The sequence below is a fragment of the Amphibalanus amphitrite genome, unplaced genomic scaffold (assembly GCF_019059575.1).
Source record: "Amphibalanus amphitrite isolate SeventyFive unplaced genomic scaffold, NRLGWU_Aamphi_draft 000203F_arrow, whole genome shotgun sequence".
Classification (NCBI taxonomy): domain Eukaryota; kingdom Metazoa; phylum Arthropoda; class Thecostraca; order Balanomorpha; family Balanidae; genus Amphibalanus; species Amphibalanus amphitrite.
The window spans coordinates 345,481-364,654 of NW_024881698.1; the positions used below are offsets into that span (position 1 = coordinate 345,481).

General features: G+C 48.5%; 2 protein-coding genes across 3 annotated transcripts in view; both read left to right on the forward strand.

The window, feature by feature from the left end:
* The first annotated feature begins 51 nt into the window (after window positions 1-51).
* Window positions 52-10,878, forward strand: LOC122384916 (iron-sulfur cluster assembly scaffold protein IscU-like). Of its 2 annotated transcripts, none has more exons than XM_043372748.1 (6): window positions 52-127; window positions 2,537-2,641; window positions 2,801-2,920; window positions 3,119-3,223; window positions 3,702-3,780; window positions 10,226-10,878. In XM_043372748.1, the coding sequence occupies exons 2-6, from the start codon at window positions 2,552-2,554 to the stop codon at window positions 10,306-10,308; spliced, it is 477 nt and encodes a 158-aa protein (XP_043228683.1). In that variant the 5' UTR covers window positions 52-127; window positions 2,537-2,551; the 3' UTR covers window positions 10,309-10,878. The 2 variants fall into 2 exon arrangements, with proteins under 2 accessions (XP_043228683.1, XP_043228684.1); XM_043372749.1 differs by lacking the exon at window positions 52-127 and adding an exon at window positions 2,256-2,274.
* Window positions 10,879-17,992: 7,114 nt separating this feature from the next.
* Window positions 17,993-19,174, forward strand: part of LOC122384919 (beta-hydroxyaspartate dehydratase-like) — a 41,344-nt gene continuing 40,162 nt past the window's right edge. Inside the window, exon 1 of the mRNA XM_043372752.1 lies at window positions 17,993-18,172. Coding sequence (XP_043228687.1) covers window positions 17,993-18,172 — 180 coding nt within the window. The remainder of the gene's footprint in view (window positions 18,173-19,174) is intronic.

A 19,174-nucleotide genomic window follows, 5' to 3' on the forward strand; every position in this document is an offset into this window, starting at 1 on the left:
TTGGACGGGATTGGCCAGACGACGTAGAATCTTCGTCGTCCGAGAGACATCGAACGCGGGGTTAGTGTTGAGCCGTATCATTCTCAGTTCAAGTCGTTGTTCAAGTTACGGAGCTAAGCCGTATCGAGTATGTTGGCTGTTGCCTGTTATATTGATATTTAGATTTATTTGAATTTTATTGCATAATTCATGTTTTATTGTACTATTTTGACAGCATTTCGTAATTGTCATTATTGCAAAGGAGGATGAAAGGGATCCAGGTCGTCTCCGTGCTTGAAATGTTAAATTGCGGTGATAGCGGTTTGCGTTATGTAATGCATGTATATGGTAGCCAGGTATTCATGGCTCTGCATTTTACCTGGGCCCTATTTCACCGGTGATAGCAGCACGGAACTATCAAATTGCGCGAGCTTACGTAATGTGATGAGGTCACACTAATGACGTTTCGTGTAATCCTTGAGCTGCGTTTGGAACAGAGTTGCTGTCTCGTTGAATGTGTTTGATACATTTGTTTGAGTTGTTTGAGTGCACGGCCGTGAAGACGTTAGCAGCAATATTTGGTGACATCACACAGATTGACGGCGTCATGGTTGATGTTTCCATGGAAACCCAATTTGACGCGTGTAATAGCAGCACGCTGCCATTTCATTTTGTGAGCTGACGTCACACATCTGGTAGTGTTGGAGGAGATGGAATACTGCACTTTTTTGCAAATGTTTCCTTTTTTGCTGAAAAAGTCAAGGGATGAAAAGTAAGTGGCCTAAACCCTGTGAGAAAACTAGATTTGGGTGTACCCTAGGTTGATCTCTATTATGGTGTGCCCCCTCCCCCCAGTTTGAAACTAGTTCCCACGCCCCTGATCCGTCCCCTAGTCAAAAATCAGTGGTGACGCCCCTGATTTTAATTAACTCGCCGCCACAGGCCATTGTGTGTCCTTCGACGGCACAAGGGGGTTGGTACGACCCCCCTCGCGTTTGGCCCCTGATCGAGCTAGAGCTTCGCGGAAAAACGAGCGTGCTGCCCGTCACGAGAGGAAGCCGATGATACCCAAATTTAAGGTCCAAGGTCATCGGGTGACATTCCAGGTCAGGTCAATGACCCAAAAATCGGGAAAATCGGGACCTGTCAGAATGTCGTAAAGTGTGGCTGCCATGGGGTTTTCCGGGGTGCTGATTACGAATATCGTGTTAGTTGTGGTCAGAGATGATGTCTTTAAGCATTTAGACCAGGTCGGGTCAGGTCAGGGCCCTGTTTCACCGGTGATAGCAGCACGCTGCTATTACACGTGTCAAATTGGTTTTCCATGGAAGCATCAACAAACCATGACGTCGTCAATCTGTGTGATGTCATCAAATATTGCCGCTGACATCTTCACGGCCGTGCAATCAAACAAATGTATCAAACACATTCGACGAGACAGCAACTCTGTTCCAAACGCAGCTATGAAAAAGCTCACGGATTACAAGAAATGTAATTAGTGTGACATCATCACATTATGCCAGCTCGCGCAATTTGATAGCAGCGTGCTGCTAGCACCGGTGAAACAGGGCCCTGATCAACCGGTAGGGGTCGTGACGGGTATTCGTAGTACGTGTCAACCGCCTCTGACAGCTTCGTAACATGTTACGAACTACGAAGGCACCAAAACTACTTCGTAAATGTTAATGGTTGCTAAATTCGAAATCAGCTCCAAAAACTAGCCTAGAAACATGTAAAACTCGAAAAGTGAACCGAGGTCACCAAAGGTCAATGACCTGACCTGACCTTCAGGTGACCTTGACATCCACCCTAATGCATGGGCGCAACATCAAATGACATGTTTGAACGTTTGAAGCCACGAAAAGCTTGCAAATGCGCGGCTAATGCGAGCCGACATACGCCGAATCGCGATTCCGGCCAAACATGGTCTCGGAAAGTAGGTCACAGGTCAAAGGTCATTTGGGTCAGGGTCATGAAATTTTCAGGGTTTGTGTAGAATTGATCAATGCGACGGTACTGAAAGTTTCGTCGCGATTGGCCGCTTTTTACGCGAGTTATTCGCGAAAAAACCTTAGGGGGGTTGCATCAACCCCCGTCCCTGTGCCAGCGAGTAGAAGCAATTTTGGGACTTGAAAAAGTTGAATTTGACCCCCTGATCATGTCGGGGAGAGGAAGACTCAGAAGTCAGAGGTGGTGGAGGTAGAACATGGCGAGATTCGAAAGCATAGGTCCGAAAACCCCGGAGAAGTTGACGCAGCGTGGATATGTGAGCCAGGGATGTCAGTTGGATGTAAGGTGAAATTTATAAAGGAAGACAGCAAGTCTGGTTTGTGATTACTGTGATCTCTATTTTGCACTGATTGTGTCAACCTGTCTGACAAGCAAATGCAATATGAGATTATCTCAGCTGTACCGGCTGTACCTGGAACATACTGAAGGCAATGATCCAATCCAGTAGTTTTCCACATGGGATGGAAATGAATTCACAGCATGTTGTTAACATTTTCTCGATTTTATTGCTTAGTGTTAAAGTTGTGCGCTGGTCTGCTACTTGCAGGTGTGAACTGTCATCATGGCCCTTACGAATCTGCGTTCCATATGCCGAAGCCTTCCATCACTGGCGCCACAGCTCTCAGTTCTCACCGCCCAGTATCATGCCAAGGTAGGTACAGCTAGCTGAACTCTGCCCCTTGGCCCCACAAACACCTAAGTTTGAAGGATTAAGTCATTCGTATCATGTAGATGACTCGACGTTATGTGATTCAGGGTTCCGAGTATCTAGTCCTGGGCCCATCGCTGACACGGTGACTATCACTGGCAGGTGATCGACCATTACGAGAACCCACGCAACGTCGGCTCCCTGGATAAGGGGGACAAGAGCGTCGGCACGGGCCTGGTGGGCGCGCCCGCCTGTGGCGACGTCATGAAGCTGCAGATCAAGGTAAGTAGCTATCCCATCGGGTTCTCTTCTCCCTCCCTCGCCCTCTCCCTACTTCCCTCCCTCACTCCCCTCTCTTCCTGCATTCCCTCCCCCCCCCATCCACCCCTTGAAATGATCAATAATTAATATCGTTCAGCACAGTTGTTGCTACTTATTTTGCTTTGCGCTAGTTAATTGGTCCCATTTACTTTCCGTCAGGTTGACGAGAACGGTAAAATCGTGGACGCCAAGTTCAAGACGTTCGGCTGCGGCTCTGCCATCGCTTCCAGCTCGCTCGCCACCGAATGGATCAAGGGCAAATCGGTACGCTGCGCGTCGTGTGCCCCCGGTCGCCCAAACTGTCAGTGTTTGATGAAATCCATTGGTGATAACTGATAACTGATATTTGATGAGATGGTTTTTCCAGTTTGCGATCGTTTTCGTTGGACTTGGACACACATGGTCGTGCTTTGTAGCGGTGTTTGGCGGTCGGCCGCTCCGCAGATTCTAAGTGTCCCTGGGGTTCCTTCTTAGTATGCCATTACATTGAGGCAATATGTCTCCATTCATGTGTCCAGTGTCACATGCAAGCTCTTGGTCAAGTCCTCACGTTTCCTCGGTGACAGACACGCTCGCGTGGTGTTTGGTCCGTCACTCACTTTCGTGTCCTGTGGGCGGCTGTCTCCTGGTGTTCGACGGTTGCTCGGCGGTTAGAGAGCCTTGGCCCGGCCCGGCTCCGAGCCGCCTCTGACCCCCGCCCCGGTCTTGGCTCCCCTCTCTGACCTTCACCTCTGTTTCGCAGCTCCAGGACGCCGGCAAACTGAAGAACACAGACATCGCTAAGGAGCTGTGCCTGCCGCCCGTCAAACTGCACTGCTCCAGTGAGTGTGGCGGAGTCACCGACTGCTGCATTGGCCATTGACTGTGTGTGGGGGAGTTCATGAACACTAAAGGGAATAGTTCACTTTCCCGAAATTAGTTTTTTTGCAATTGATTGATTATTTTTTGCCCAAAATGATCAGCGAAGAAAATCAAACATTTTTATAAATGATAATATTTTCTATATTTTAATATAGGAAGAACAGTATATTCCATATAAAATATTGTCTGACGCGGAAGCATTATTACGCGTTAACCAATCATATTGCGTGGCACAAACCAATTGGCTGTAAGCAGCATGCTAGTTGGCTGACGATGACGTGGCCGCATTCCTCAGCAAGGCACTCTTTTTCGGAACGAGAAATGGAATATCTTCGTCTAAGGTGATCGTTGGGCCGTAAAAGCTTCTGATTTGTGCTAGTCTCAGCTCAAGCTACAAAACTGCTATTCAAGTTCAAAACGTTTAAAGTGAACTATTTCCTTTAAACTTGGTGTAATTCAAATGTAGCCTTAGGCCTCCGCAAAAATCGTCTGTTTGACTGGTGCTCATGAATGAAGACTGACAGTCGATTCGCTGAAGGATTCTTGCAACGTAAAATTACCTATCCGGGCTGATTGATCAATATCGGGTTTGCTTTCGGGTTTGAGCATAATCGGAAATGATTTTTATGCATGAAAGTGAATAAAGGTTTATTATTCCGGGCCGTTTGCCGCCATAACTATTGCCGGGGTCTATTATTGTGGGCTGTCAGTCGAAGTCGTGATGACGTGATTTTGGGTCAAACCTAAAACAGACTTACAGGGTGTCCCATAAGTTCGTTCTCACATTATGTTTGCATGTGAAACAGAGTACATTGCGTTTTGGTATATTTATGACCCCTCAATGTGCTCCCCATTTAATAGGCAAACACATGAATACATGCTGCGGCATGCCAACCGGCATGTTTGGCTGCATAGCAGGCTTAAAGTTAACCCAGACTAACTTGACATGCGCCGTGAGCTCCTCGAGGCTGGAACAGCGCTACGCTTCGACGAGCCTCAACTTTAGTATAACCAACAAATTTTTATGAAATTTTGATCCGATGAGGTGCCTGGCATGTGATCTTGCCACAAACGCCTGTCACAGTCTCCTTGCACCGCTTTTAAGCTTTGCTTATGCACTGTCTTGCCTGAAGATTAGGGGTACCCATTTTTCCCGATTTTGGAAATTTGAGGGTGGGGGTGGTTTTTCCCATTATTTCGCGGCTCCTGATTTCAATGATGCCAAAAATATTGAAATCAAAGGTGGTTTAGGGGTCGCGAATTGATATTGAAATTTGCGTATTTACCTAGAAATATGCCTATTTTACGCTGATAGTAAATCGCACCAAAGGCAAACTTTTTGTTTCGAAAGTCGGGTAGAGGGGTCATTGAGCGCTCCTTTTTCATCCAGATCGATGTGCTCCATCACGTGGCTCCGGTTAAATGCCTTACTAGCGATCAATACAAGTCGATATTGCAACATTTGGTGAAAAGCGCCGTGATGTTTTGCTCCTGTTGTTGGTATCATTCTGGTCGGCGTGTAATCATTTTTGATATCTTCTGCCTTCATGTGACCTTTGGTGACCTTTGGTATTGGTGACCTTTGATGACCTGTGAGGTCAAACTTAAATATGACGTTTCAGTTGCCACATCTCAGTTCATGACAGGCTTTTTGTGACCATACAATTAAAGTTTCCGCAAATTAGCTCAGGATACATCTCACAGGTTATGGCTCCGAATGGACTTCAAACCATGTAATTCAAAAACGATCAAACCATTTTGACCGTATACTTCCACAAGACACGCCGTCCTGATCGCTGACCACAGGCGGCGGAACGGGGAGGGCACCGGGGCACCGTGCTCCCCTTTGATTTTGGTATTTTAACATTAGCCCTAGGGGCGTTGCATGGAAAGAATGGGACCAAAAGTCGGCAGTGCCCCCTTAATTGAAGGTGTTCCACCGCTACTGTCGCTGACGGCTACGATGTTATACACGTATGAGACAAGGTAGAATAAATCTGGGTGTTCTACCCAAAAATATCAACTTCTAATCCAAAAACATAAACTCCAAAGCGTCGATTCTTTCCATGCCTACCAACCATGTACCTACTATTCTATTTCTTCAGTGGGGACAGATACGAGTACCTACACGTCTTAAGTGTAAGAGTTTCCGATATAATGCACATTGCACATCATTTACGACTTTGCATTTTCGACCACGGGCGACTAGCCATTGCGCTGATACGTGCATAGCTGATAAGTGACGAAGACCTTTCACAGCTCCTTGCACAGATCACTTGTGATCTGAGGTAATTGGCGTCTGAATCTGAAGAACCTAATGAAGCAGAAGATTTTCATCCTGCATGGGCCGTATATGGTGGTAACCAGGACGCGGCGTCATATAAAAGAGTGTGCGTGCAGAGGCTGAAGACGAGGAGAACTAGGTCCGCCACCTAAGGTCCATGGCCCACCCAATGTGTCGGCCCCCAGGCAATGCCAGGAGTCAGTAAACGGATCTGCCTCGGAGTTGGCTGAGTCGTTTAGACTTGGCATCTTCCTAATTTCCAGCTTTAGGCAATGCCATTCGACTTCAGTTCAGCACCATCTGAGGGTTTGGACTGGGCCTGTAGAGTGCAGCGTAAGGTCCGTTATCTTGCAAGGGCGCCGCTGGCAGCGGCCATCACCAGGCACTAGTTCCATGACATGATATCTGCACCCGTCTCAAGTCAACAATATGTCAACAGTCTAAACAAAAGTCTGTATGTGGGTGTGGTTGTTTGTGGGAGAGGGACAAAGCTACACTCATACAGCAGTCACCCAGCGGCGCGGTGGTGTAAAGCTTGCGCCCCTCCCTCAGCCGTGTCTGCAACTCCGGGACTATAGGGGAGGTCGGCTAGCGAATTGGCAAAGGTCATGCATACCGGCATAGCTTCAGTGCTGTTTTCATCTCGTTAAAGATATAAATAGGCCATTAACAACTTATTTATCTACTTCATGCCATATTTCCGTTACAATACGACACACGAGTTATATCGTCACATCCGTAACGGCTTTTAATGCCCCTCCCACCCAGATTGTGTCAATATTCATTGTTTACGTCCTGGGGTTCAGTCATTTCTTTTGCTGAATAAGACGACTCATTGAAAACTAAATGGTCCTAATGAGAAAGCTTCGATCACTGATTTGAGCCCTCTGACTACATAGCCAGTCGTTCTATAAGAGTTACGGTCTTGTGTATATGTAGGTACTAATGACGGTCTAAGCCACAGTGATTGTAAATGAGCATATGCTGTTCAATGTTCATTGACCAAAATGATATTTTTGGTGCTCTCTTTTACCGCTGCACGTCGAATATACCTACAACTAAAGCAATGTTGTACGGTGTCCAACAGTCATTAATACCACTGCAACACATTCAGGCTTTGCGCATTTATATCCATTCATGTGAAGTCATTTTTCCAAGTAAAATTAAAACTTCCAATGCAAGCTCGCGATCCCTAAAAGTGGTCTGATATCGTTATTTCTGTCACTGCTAGATCCAGAACGAAGCAAATAATGATAAAATCGACCCCAAACCGTTGGCATGGTAACTTTGTCCCAACATAAAATAATGTTAATTTGGTCGATTTTCCGCTAAAATTGACCTTTTCATTTTGAATACGTGACCTCTAGAAATAGTTTGGTTTCGTTATTTTTGGCACAGATGGAATCAGAATGGACCAAATAATGGGAACATTGACTCCCACCTGTTAGCATGGTAACCTTGTTCCAAAATAAAATAGCATTAATTTGGTCGATTTTTCGCTAAAACTGGCATTTTCATTTTGAATTCGCGACCCCTAGAAATCGTTTGATTTCGCTATTTTTGGCACAGCTGGAATCAGAATAGACCAAATAATGGGAAAATCCACCCCCACCTAAAATTTGAAAAATTGACCCAAAAATGGGTACCCCTACTGAAGATGGGCCTACGACCTCCCGGATGCCATTTTCTCCTCTATAAATGTGTTCATACTCGCGGTTCGAGTTCAGCTTGAGGGCTGAAATTCCTCCTAGATGTTCTTGGAAAAGCATTCTGCTTCCCAAAACTGTTTCTGGGTTGCCACTTATAACTTGATCAACTCCAGAACGCCCATAACCCCACAACACAGTGACCCTGGCCTTTTGCATAGGAACATAACGGGACGAAATGAAGGCCTCCTCCTTCGCCCTTATGGGGTTGTTTTCGGGTTTGGACGGGTGTTTCATCTCGAACGTGGACTAGTTAGTCCAGATGACCTGGTTGGTCATCAGCCCTCTAGTTTTGTTTAGCCTCAGGCATAACGAAACTCATGTTTAGCCATTTTAAGACGTTTTTGACTGTTTTGTGCCCTCCGGTAAGCAAAGCTTAAGTCACCTTGAGTTATGTACCCCGAAAGAACACTCTTAGACGGCTGGTAATCCATCCTGAAAAGTCTGTTTATCAACTTTCTAACCCTTTGACCTTTTTGATGGCCACTTTGGCGCCACACAGTTTTGGCCACTTGGCTCATTCCTGAGGGCTGGCTAGAAAGAGGATAAACTTGCAGTGATTGACTCCCAACAAATCATCGGCGTCACTTGCTGACTGTGCGTCCAGTTAGCGATGGATATTGGCTACAGACTGGTAGGCCTTAAAGGAAGGGTGCCACCTTCCGAAATTTTTGTTCTATGAATCTATTTTACTTATTTGAATTTTTAGACGTGGTTAGCGCGTCCACAATATACAAAAAACCGAAACATTGCATTTAATACATTGGCCAAAAAAAAAAGATCGTTGTTTATATCACCACTACAACTCAAGGTCGTTTGATGTGGCAGCTAGGACGGCTGGCATATCCTGTTGTCATGGCAACATATCATTCTGCCATTTGCATTGATGGCGCAACTGAGACAAAAAGATGAACAAATGAAAAGGAAGAAGATAACATGATTTGAACTAAAGGTTTCATCAAAAGAACATCAGAAAGAACATCAGAAAAGAACATCAAATAAGTCGAGTAAAGGTTTTTCCTTTACAATGCTTAAGAGATCTATGGAACCCTTCACCCTTCATGCAACTTACTAGAAAAACTTCCCAATTAAAATTTTAAAACTTAAGTGTATACCATAAAGAAAAAAATATACCCTTTCAAAATGATAAAACATGCTTCAAAAGTATAACTTTTATACATACCTTTGCTGATTTCATGTTTTATAAAATACGACGAGGAAATAGTGCTGAAGATTTTTGCCTGCCCGAATGCTGGCAGCAAAACTGGCAAATGATAACTTCACGTGCGGATTCAATGCTGACCGTCTCGAGCATAGGTAAGTGAAGCCGGTTTTTAGGTTCATGTGAGGCTAATCTTGTAAAAACTGCGTTGTGTCCAAAAGGTGGCACCCTTCCTTTAATCACCCTCAATCGTCACGAATGGTCACGTGCTGACTAAATACTGAGACGTACCCGTATCGGAGACCTCTATGTTGCGGCGTTAGCCGTCTCTGTAGGAAGCGGGCTCTATAGCAAAAACTATTTTGTCTACAGAAATTAGCTACTGTGGAGCATATTTCTACCAGCCATGGCAACCATGTAAGCTCAGTTACGAACCAATTTCAGCGTGCCTTTAAGCAAGAAAGCCTAAAAACGTAAAATTTAGGTGAGAACGAACTTATGGGACACCCTGTATTTTAGTAATCGCAGCTGTGGGAAATCATCAAAAACATATGATGATGAATGATGATAGCAGGCCACACTCATAAAGTCATGAAGCTACGTTTTCGAACGATTTCAATTGCGCTCATTATTCGTGGTCTGTTATTAGCGAATACCGAGCGTCTGCATAGTGATTGGTTATAACATTTGCCGACCGCGGCTATCGCGGCGCTCTCCCGGTGGCGCGGCTGTGCTGCCGCCGACTGTGTGAGGAGCCTGTGATGGGTACCCCAGCCAGCCCGGCCTCGGTCTCTCCTCCCTTTCCCTCTGTTCCTCTGCCTCCCCTCTGTTTCCCCCTGTTTCCCACTGTTGTTCCCTCTACCGCCTCCTGTGCCTCTCTGTTCCCTCAGGTTTCCTTCTGTTCCCTCTGCCTCCCCACTGACCGTGCCGCCTCCCTGCGTGCCTCCCCTCTGCTCCCTCTGCCTCCCCACTGACCGTGCCGCCCCCCTCTGTTCCCTCTACCTCCCCACTGACCGTGCCGCCTCCCTGCGTGCCTCCCCTCTGCTCCCTCTGCCTCCCCACTGACCGTGCCGCCCCCCCCCCTCTGTTCCCTCTACCTCCCCACTGACCGTGCCGCCTCCCTGCGTGCCTCCCCTCTGTTCCCTCTACCTCCCCACTGACCGTGCCGCCTCCCCTCCTCTACCTCCCCACTGACCGTGCCGCCTCCCCTCTGTTCCCTCTACCTCCCCACTGACCGTACCCCCTCCCTGCAGTGCTGGCAGAGGACGCCATCAAGGCAGCGCTCAACGACTACCAGGTGAAGCAGTCGTCACTGAGCGGCAGTCAGGCCGACTAGGAGACGGCCGCCGGGTCCGCACCAAGCCAGTAGTCACAGCAGTGTGGGGCGGCGCCGACCGGTGGCAGGCGCACCCATCACCCACCCACCGACCCGCGCCGGGCGCCGGGCGGCGGGCGGTGGCAGGCGCACCCATCACCCACCCACTGACCGACCCGCGCCGGGCGGGCGGCGGGCGGTGTGGCCGGTGGCAGGCGCACCCATCACCCACCCACCCACCGACCCGCGCCGGGCGCCGGGCGGCGGGCGGTGTGGCCGGCAGCAGCGGGCCGGCCGCTCCCGCGGACTGTTGGCGCGCGCTACCGAGTGCCGATTGTGTCACAGCTGCTGTTATCTCGATGATCAGGTAGAACGATGATGCCCGCGGGTGCCGATGGCCTATCCGGCCCTGGCGCCCCAGAACCCAGGCTGCGTCACGGCAGGACGGCGCTCACTGCTGCGTACTGTTATTTTTAGCTGTGGTACCTGTGTGATAGAACACTATGCGCTTTGCGACGTTAAATAGTGTCTTTTTTGTGGCGATTGTGCTTCTAAGAGTCGAATCCAGAAAATATATATCTTACGAACGCGCTCCTGTTTGTCATAGCCATACTGGAGAGCCGTCGCTATCGGTAAACCTCATTGGTCGTTGTGAATAAGTTCAGGTTCCATATCGGGCTAACAGTATGTTAGTTCGTAGTGGGCTGATGGCCTCCACGTGACCGCTTGTGGTGGCCGTGATACCAACCTTGAATGAAAAAAGCACTGGAGGATTGCGGCCGTTTGTGGTTTTATCGCTGATAATCCCGCAGTAGTGGATTTTCTGGCGTCTCTCGGCCGTCTGCGCTGCGCAAACTACCGGGAACTGATGCGGTAGTACCCCGGAGTCGGCAGAAAGTGACGTCGGATATGCGCGCATTTGTTTGCCGATCATCTTTCGAAGAAAACGTCCTGGCGCAATGTTTCAATGGCTGCTAGACTGGCGGCGCCCGGTGGCGGCGCAATGGGGCCGGCTGGCCGCTGGTATGCGCACAGCGTACTGCTCCCGCTGGCGCCGTCTGAGCTGACATCGGTGTCACTGCACTGCGGGGATTCTGCCCACCCTAGCACGGATTTATCCCCGTCCCCTCCCTCCCTCCCTCCCATCCCTTCCCCATCGTTTCTCAAATGAGCTCCGTGCAGAGTCGCCTCCGTGGCACGTAGTGCATTACACGTGCGTGGACGCTTTATTTTATCATTAGAGTTCCTGCGTGTTTTGTCGAAAAAGATCAATTTAAGAAATACATCCGCCACACCCTCTTTTGCGGCCGCGGCCAAGTGGGCAGACTCTCCACATTTGTAAGCATTTCGGCTGGATGTCGAGAAGCCGCCACTCGTCGCCGTCATATCCATCCATTCTGAGTTACTTATCGAGCCAGCTCATGCCAAGGGGTTTTCATTCCGGGACTTACACGGGGAGTGGGGCTATGAATATAGCCCCCCCCCCCTCAGTGGGGCGCGGGTTAGCCCTCGCCGGCACAGGGGGGGGGGGGTTGATGCAACCCCCCCAAGGTTTTTCGCGAATAACTCGCGTAAAAAGCGGCCGATCGCGACGAAACTTTCAGTACCCTCGCATTGATCAATTTTACACGTTCCCTGAAAATTTCATGACCCTGACCCCAATGACCTTTGACCTGTGACCTCTTTTCCGTGACCATGTTTGGCCGAAATCGCGATTCGGCGTATGTCGGCTCGCATTAGCCGCGCGTTTGCAAGCTTTTCGTGGTTTCAAACGTTCAAACATGTGATTTGATGTTGCTCCCATACATTAGGGTGGGTGTTAAGGTCACCTGAAGGTCAGGTCAGATCATTGACCTTTGGTGACCTCGGGTGACCTCGGTTCACTTTTTCGAGTTTCACATGTTTCTAGGCTAGTTTTTGGAGCTGAATTCGAATTTAGCAGCCATTTGAACATTTACGAAGTAGTTTTGGTGCCTTCGTAACATGTTACGAAACTGCCAGAGGCGGTTGACACGTATTACGAATACCCGTCACAACCCCTACCGGTTGACCTGACCTGACCTGACCCGACCTGGTCTAAATGCTTAAAAACATCATCTGTGATCAAAACTAACACGATATTCGTGATCAGCACCCCGAGGGGTGTTCACGGGCACGGCACACTGCTGCGTGCGGTGTGTGCGGTGCGTCCAGCAGGCGTGGGGGTAGGGGATGGGTAGGCGGCTCTGACGTCACGGCTGCGTGCGGTGGACGGTCCGCTGTGGCCAGTCCCGACCGGCCACAGCGATCGCTGTGTGCGGTGACGGAAGGCTGACGTAGGGACGCAGTGGGCGGAGCTTGGAGGCTGTGTGCGGTCCGACCGCACACAGGGCCCGTGAACAGCCCTCCGGAAAACCACATAGCAGCCACACCTACGACTTTCTAACAGGTCCCGATTTTCCCGGTTTTCGGGTCATTGACCTGACCTGGAAGGTCACCCGATGACCTAGGACCTTAAAATTGGGTATCATCGGCTTCCTCTCGTGACGGGCAACACGCTCGTTTTTTCCGCGAAGCTCTAGCTCGATCAGGGGCCAAACGCGAGGGGGGGTCGTACCAACCAACCCCCTTGTGCCGTCGAAGGACGCAAAATGGCCTGTGCCGGCGAGGGTTAAGAAATAGTAGGAAATTGGCCATAAAACATGCATCGCACCGTGCATCGCACAACCTTAGTAAAGTTGGGTTCATGTGCTGACCCTCGGTGACCTGACCTGTGACCTGAACTTGTACTACCAGTGATCTCTAATAGCAACATATGTATGTACTAGGCAACTGACGTCCTATCGCTGATTTTCGACAAAATGCGTTAAGGAGGCCCGTGAATGGTGAAACATTTTATATTTGACCTGACCTGTGACGTCATCGATGACCTTCGTCCATAGGCGTAATGTTAAAATTATGCCGTTTGGGAGGGGGGGGGGGCAAATGCCCATTCCCCCCCCCCCCCTGGATCCGCCACTGGAGGTCAATGAAATTTGGTTTCTCTTCATAAATTTGACAGGGCTATCGAACGCCGTTTTAATTTTACGGATCCGTTCAGTATGCTTCGGAGATACGGGAGGTGGGGCAAAAAATCCCCCCCCCCCCCCACCGCCACTATTTCCGGCCTCTCCACGCAACTCGTTGTCCAGACGTAAATATGCCCACCGCGCGGAAGGTGGCCGGGAGGCCTACCGCCTGCCGGGTTAACCCTCGCCGGACGTATTGGTTTTCTGCATACGCGCTGGCCGAGGGGGGGGCGGGTACGACCCCCCCCCCTTCGCCGTTTCGCCCTTGGTGGAGCTAGCGCGTCGCGGAAAAAAACGAGCGTGTGCGCCGTTACGTGACGCAGAGATTGGTACCCGATTTTAAGGTCCTAGGTCAACCGGTGACCTCTGAGGTCAGGTCAAGTGCCCCCAACCTACGGTTCAGTTTTTGGTGAATAACTTCGCAAAAAACGGCCGCAGAGCGCCGATTTTGGCAGTATCGTGTTCGCTTTGCTCAGGCGCGTCGGATGTTATACTTTTTGCTTGGGTCAGGTCAACTTAGGTGTTGACCTCAGGTCAAGGTCAGGTCAGCGCCCCCAGGTCACGAAGCTGGTCGGAAGAGGTCATGTCGCATATCATTCGATTCGGCAGGTCTTCCTGAGTCCATTGGTGGCTTTCCCGACTCGCTAGCTCAATTTGATCGGGAGTTATTGACGAAAAACGAATATGACCTTGATGACGTCATAAATGACGTCACGCAAGGTAAACATTGCAAAAGTGACGCATCTAACCTTGCAAGGAGTGCATCAAATCACGATTCTGCTTGCTTAAGATAGTTGGAGATCGTTCCCAGCTCCAGAATAGCTATTTTCATTTTTCCCCATTGACTTGTAGGTAATAATGAGGTCACGAAAATGGCCTGACCTCATATGACCTTAAGAAAAAATCCGAGATATACAAGTTGTGAGACTCGTAATGGATAGTAGATCATGCAAGTTTTAAGTTTAATTTCCCTGTGATAGCTCCTCTGGCAGTGAGGGCGTTGCGAAGTTGCGACATCTGAAGACCGTGTAGAGGTTCACTTATGACGTCATAGGTCAGTGACCTGACCTGACCCGAAAATGCGGTTGATGTCAAAAGATCCGGCTGGAATCAAAGGTTAGGTATGCCAAGTTTCAGCTCTCTATCGCCAGCGTGTTCGGAGCTATCGCGAAAAAAAAAACTATGGGAGCGGCACCCGCCCCCCCCCCCCCACCCTTCAGCCGGCGAGGGTTAATAGATATTTTTATTATAAATTTAGTCCGAACTACTCCGAACCTTTTGAATGGAGGAAATCACAAGGACAAAGTCCCCACTAAGCACAGCTTGTTGCGTTGGCCCTGCCCTCCATCCTCGGATCTCGTAATTCCTGTCTATGACAGAATTTAGAGTCCCCTTTCTCGATGTTCACGTAGGTATGTTTTTACTGGTTTAACCTACTGCCATAGCTAATAAGGTATTGTTTGGCGGTGCGACATGGATCTTCCGCAGCGCATCACGTTTTCCGATACCTAAGGATAACTTGTGATTATACTGGCACGGACGGTATTTGCTGTGCGGTAGCCACGTCACCCGTGAATAGGATAGCCAGTAGCCACTGCGGGTTTTCTGCATTGCACACTTTTTGCAGTCCCTAATTCCGGTATAGGGGTTGCGGGTAACCCGAAACGTACTATTGTAGGTACTAGGTACATATACGTAAGCTGTGGAGCTTAGAACTATCGGCTGGTTCACGAGCGATTATGCGAGGGATTCCTGGTTTCGGAGATGCTCGTATGCGGTCTGCGGCTGTAGCGACCGGTTAGATTATAGGTGCTCGGGTAAATTCCGCCGTCTGTCCGCCGGCGGGCCGCACGGCTGAGTGTGGGAAAAATCGACCAGCGGCGCACAGCAGCTACGAGCTATAAGGGACATCCCTGGCGGTAATGACGTCACTTCTCGGCTTCATCCATAGATCTCGCTGAAAATATCCCAAGATCCTCACCTCAAAACCTGTTTCTCAATGCTCATTGCATCACAGGGAAATAACGAGACTAAGTAGGTATTTGTGATGGGAAGTGGAGCCATATTCACAAAAGCAATATTTAAAGTTCAATTTTTCAAAGCATGAATTTATTACGATTTACGACTTAGGTATCACTTAAATTTTGGTTTTTCAAAAAAAAATTAAAGCCGGAATATACATACATATGCTTATGACAGTCTGTGACAAATCTAACGCTGACAAAACTTCAGATAAATCCTAAATACCTATCTAAAAATTGAACTACAAACATAGTATCTTTGCGCCTGTCATCTCATGTCATGCGCCTCAAACCTGTCATCTTTGCGCCCAATGATGACGCAATTATTTGCAATGCCATTTTCGTACAAGTAATTTTAAGCCCTTCAGCAAAATAGTGGTTGGTTAGCCGATGTGTTTTTAGTAATTATTCGGCTAGCATTTTGAACACTTTGATTTTTCTTCCTTTGAACATAGCTAAAGATTATCTGCATTCAAACATGCATTTTCGAAGGTATCAAAAGATAAGATTCCGAAACTCTTTGCAATGCATTTCCCAGAACGACAAACTCAGTTTCCTCCGTCGCGTTGGTAAACCCGCGCCTAGGGGAGGTGTTCCCCTGCGGTTTTTCGCAAAGCCACCGTCTTTGCCACACATTGTCATACATCTTTTCGGCATATGTTGTGAAAATTTAAGACCAAGATCACTTGAGGTCAGGTTACCAGGTCACGTCAAGTGAACTCGCCTCAGACAACGTTCCAATGCTGGTGATAGCTATACCGAAGGGACGGATCACTTTGAAATTTTCAGCAATGCATAAGGACAATAGCATGTATAAAATGTAGGTCTAGGAATTTTGATATCGATGACTTAAGGTCAGGTCAAATTTGCGCCCACTCCATTACCTTCCTATAAGTCAATGTATGTGATAAAATTGACAGGCGCCTCTTTTGGACGAGTCATTTTAAACACTTAATGACACCGAGTTGAGTAAAGTGGACACACTGAAGGTGAAACTGGCACCTGTGACCCCTTCTTATGTCCCTGAGGTCACCTCAGGTCATGAAAGGTAAAGTATGTAACAGTTTTTCGCTACTAACTTTTGACATGCTAGAGCAATGAGAACACATCATGTGTTCAACTTGACGATACGGATCGACTGATTTGCAGCACGACCTTTCCGGTCGGGTCATGACCTTGACCAGAGGTCAAATTTCGAAGTTGATCTTTCAAAGTCAAATCATAAGTCATTCGACGCGTCTTGACGAGAAGAACACACCCGGTGCCGGTAATATAAGCTCATGCAAGATTTGATTCGAAAGTTATTTTTGAAAAAAACAGTTTCCGCAAAAATTGTCTAATTTGGCAGTGTTTTGTCCCCATGGAGGCTAAGCCGTTGACTTTAGGTCAAATTTGAGGACAGTTTACAGGAAGAACGTTAAGAGTGCTATTATCTGCGCTTTTCGGCGGCGCCGTAACCCGTAGCTCTACCCGTTTCCGAGTTATGTGCCGATTTGTTTAAAATTGTCAACTTTGGACCTAAGAATTGGCAAATTTCGAACTTTGATGACCTAGTGACCTGACCTTTGACCTGACCTAGAAAGTGACCGAAAAAGCCCCGTCATTATTTTGACTCTTTCGAACGCCGCCCATAGCGTGTCGCTACGTGGCCCAGGAGCATAGGCGGCGGAAGGGGGGGGGGCACCGGGGCATCGCGCCCCCCTTGATTTTGCCATTTTAACATTGGCCCTATGGGCGTTGCATGGAAAGAATGGGACAAAAAGTCGGCAGTGCTCCCCCCCTTAATTGAAGGTGTTCCACCGCTATACTGCCCAGGAGCCGAGTTAGAAGGGGGTTCAAACACCCAGCAGGGCATGCAAAATCCAGGATCCCCAGTGGGGCGTGGATTAAGAAAGGTTCGGTTGTTATGGTCAAAGTAAATGCTCTGAGCGTTACGCTATTTTTTTTTTTTGTCAGCCTCAGGGCTCGATTGTCTGGATGTTTCATCGACACTACCCACACGTTAGCCGCTGCGGGCGGGGTGAAGGAAGGGCCGTGCTCGAGCACCCTCAAAACCAGGACTGCCGTGTTGAAGCCAGTCGCAATCGACGATGCTATCAAAGTCGACATTGCTTGTAATGTCAAGTCGGCATTGCTTGTAGCTTGTTAGTCGAAAAACGATGCGGCTCTTCTACGGTGCAGGTCAAGTACCGTGCATGCAAGAACCCCATGATCATACCGTGCCCTCCGGCGCGGTGTGAGGTCCTCCCAGACGAGGAGGTCGATATGGGCCGTCTGGGACTGGCAGAAAGAGGGTCCTCTGAGATCGGCATGAGGACTTATTGGTGAATACGCTGATTAATGTTCAGATAAAATAAAAACGGCATATTCACGACCCATTTTAAAGTTTCTTGATCCCCACAGTCGAAGTTGATTTCAAAAAACCGAATACAGAGCTAGTTAACGAAAATCCCTCGAACCCGCAGCCCTGTAAAATTGCGATATGTAATTCCCCGCCGTTGGGTGCGGTGACGACCCTGCTGTGCCCGGTCGGCTGTAGTGTATAAAGTCACGGCGCGGTCACGGAGCCGCACCAGTCCGCCGCCGACGTCGGCCCGGTGTGCTCCATCGATCTCTGCTGCGGTCCGCGGCGCCGCCATGACCGAGCTGAGCGTGCACGAGGTGCGCGCCGCCCAGCTGAGGATCCAGCCGCACGTGCACCGCACGCCCGTCATCACGTGCAGACACCTGGACCGGCTCACCGGCCGCCAGCTCTTCTTCAAGGCGGAAAACCTCCAGAAGACAGGATCCTTCAAAGCTAGGGGTGCATGTAATGCCGTGAGTAGTTTGGCTAAGCCACGGCTGACTCGGGTTTTCCGAGATATACAAATTATAGCTACTAATGGGGCCATTCCACGTCAAATCGAACAAAAATCGGCTGATTTGCACCTTACCATCAGCGATTTCATTATAAATTTGTGAGCGAGTTCCTGTGTCGCCCCGGACATTACATTGATGTTTTTTGCACATTCTGACCACAGGTCTTCTAAATATAGGGCATCAAATTTTTACAAAATGTTGCATCTTTATATTTTTGAACGACCATAACTTTGGTTGTACTTGTTTGATTTGAATGAAATAAACCTTACTGTTTAGGTAATTTCTTAAGCATTTGTTTAGAATTGCATCGACTTAAATATATGACCTTGAAATTTGCTCAACTCTGTTCTTAAGCACATAAATTGAAATAGCAAAAAAACACGCCACCTTCGATTTGGCTCATTTTCATATATTTTATTGCCTACCATATTCTTAACAACCTGTGAAAAAATTAGAGTGGGCCATTCATAAGTTTTGAAGAAAATGGCACATATGCAAACGTATGTTAGCACGCGCAGTGGAGGGGGAAGAGTGAATTTCGCCCCACTCCTCCTGTTTTTCGCCAATATCTCATAATATTGATGCGAAATTACTTATGGCTACCTGTCCAGAATTGAATTGCACATCTCATCGTGCAAGCAATAAGAAAATCGGTTCACAACTGTTCTAGTAATAGCGGTGTAAAGTGAACATCCTGTCGCCGCGGCGACGCGGCGACTCGGCAGCCGGCGCCGACCGCTACGCGCCGCCTGAATTGTAGACTGTGCCGGGACGGAACGGAACGGTTCCGTCTTTACATCGCGCTCCTTACCGCTGATTACGTTCGATTCGCGTCAAATTTTGCGAGAAGACGAAGAAATGTACAGGCAATCTTATGGTGAAAGAATTCTGAAAATAGGTTGGTAAACAATTGAAATATGAACGTGTAAACACAAAATTGTGACTGCTGCGTTTCCCGCG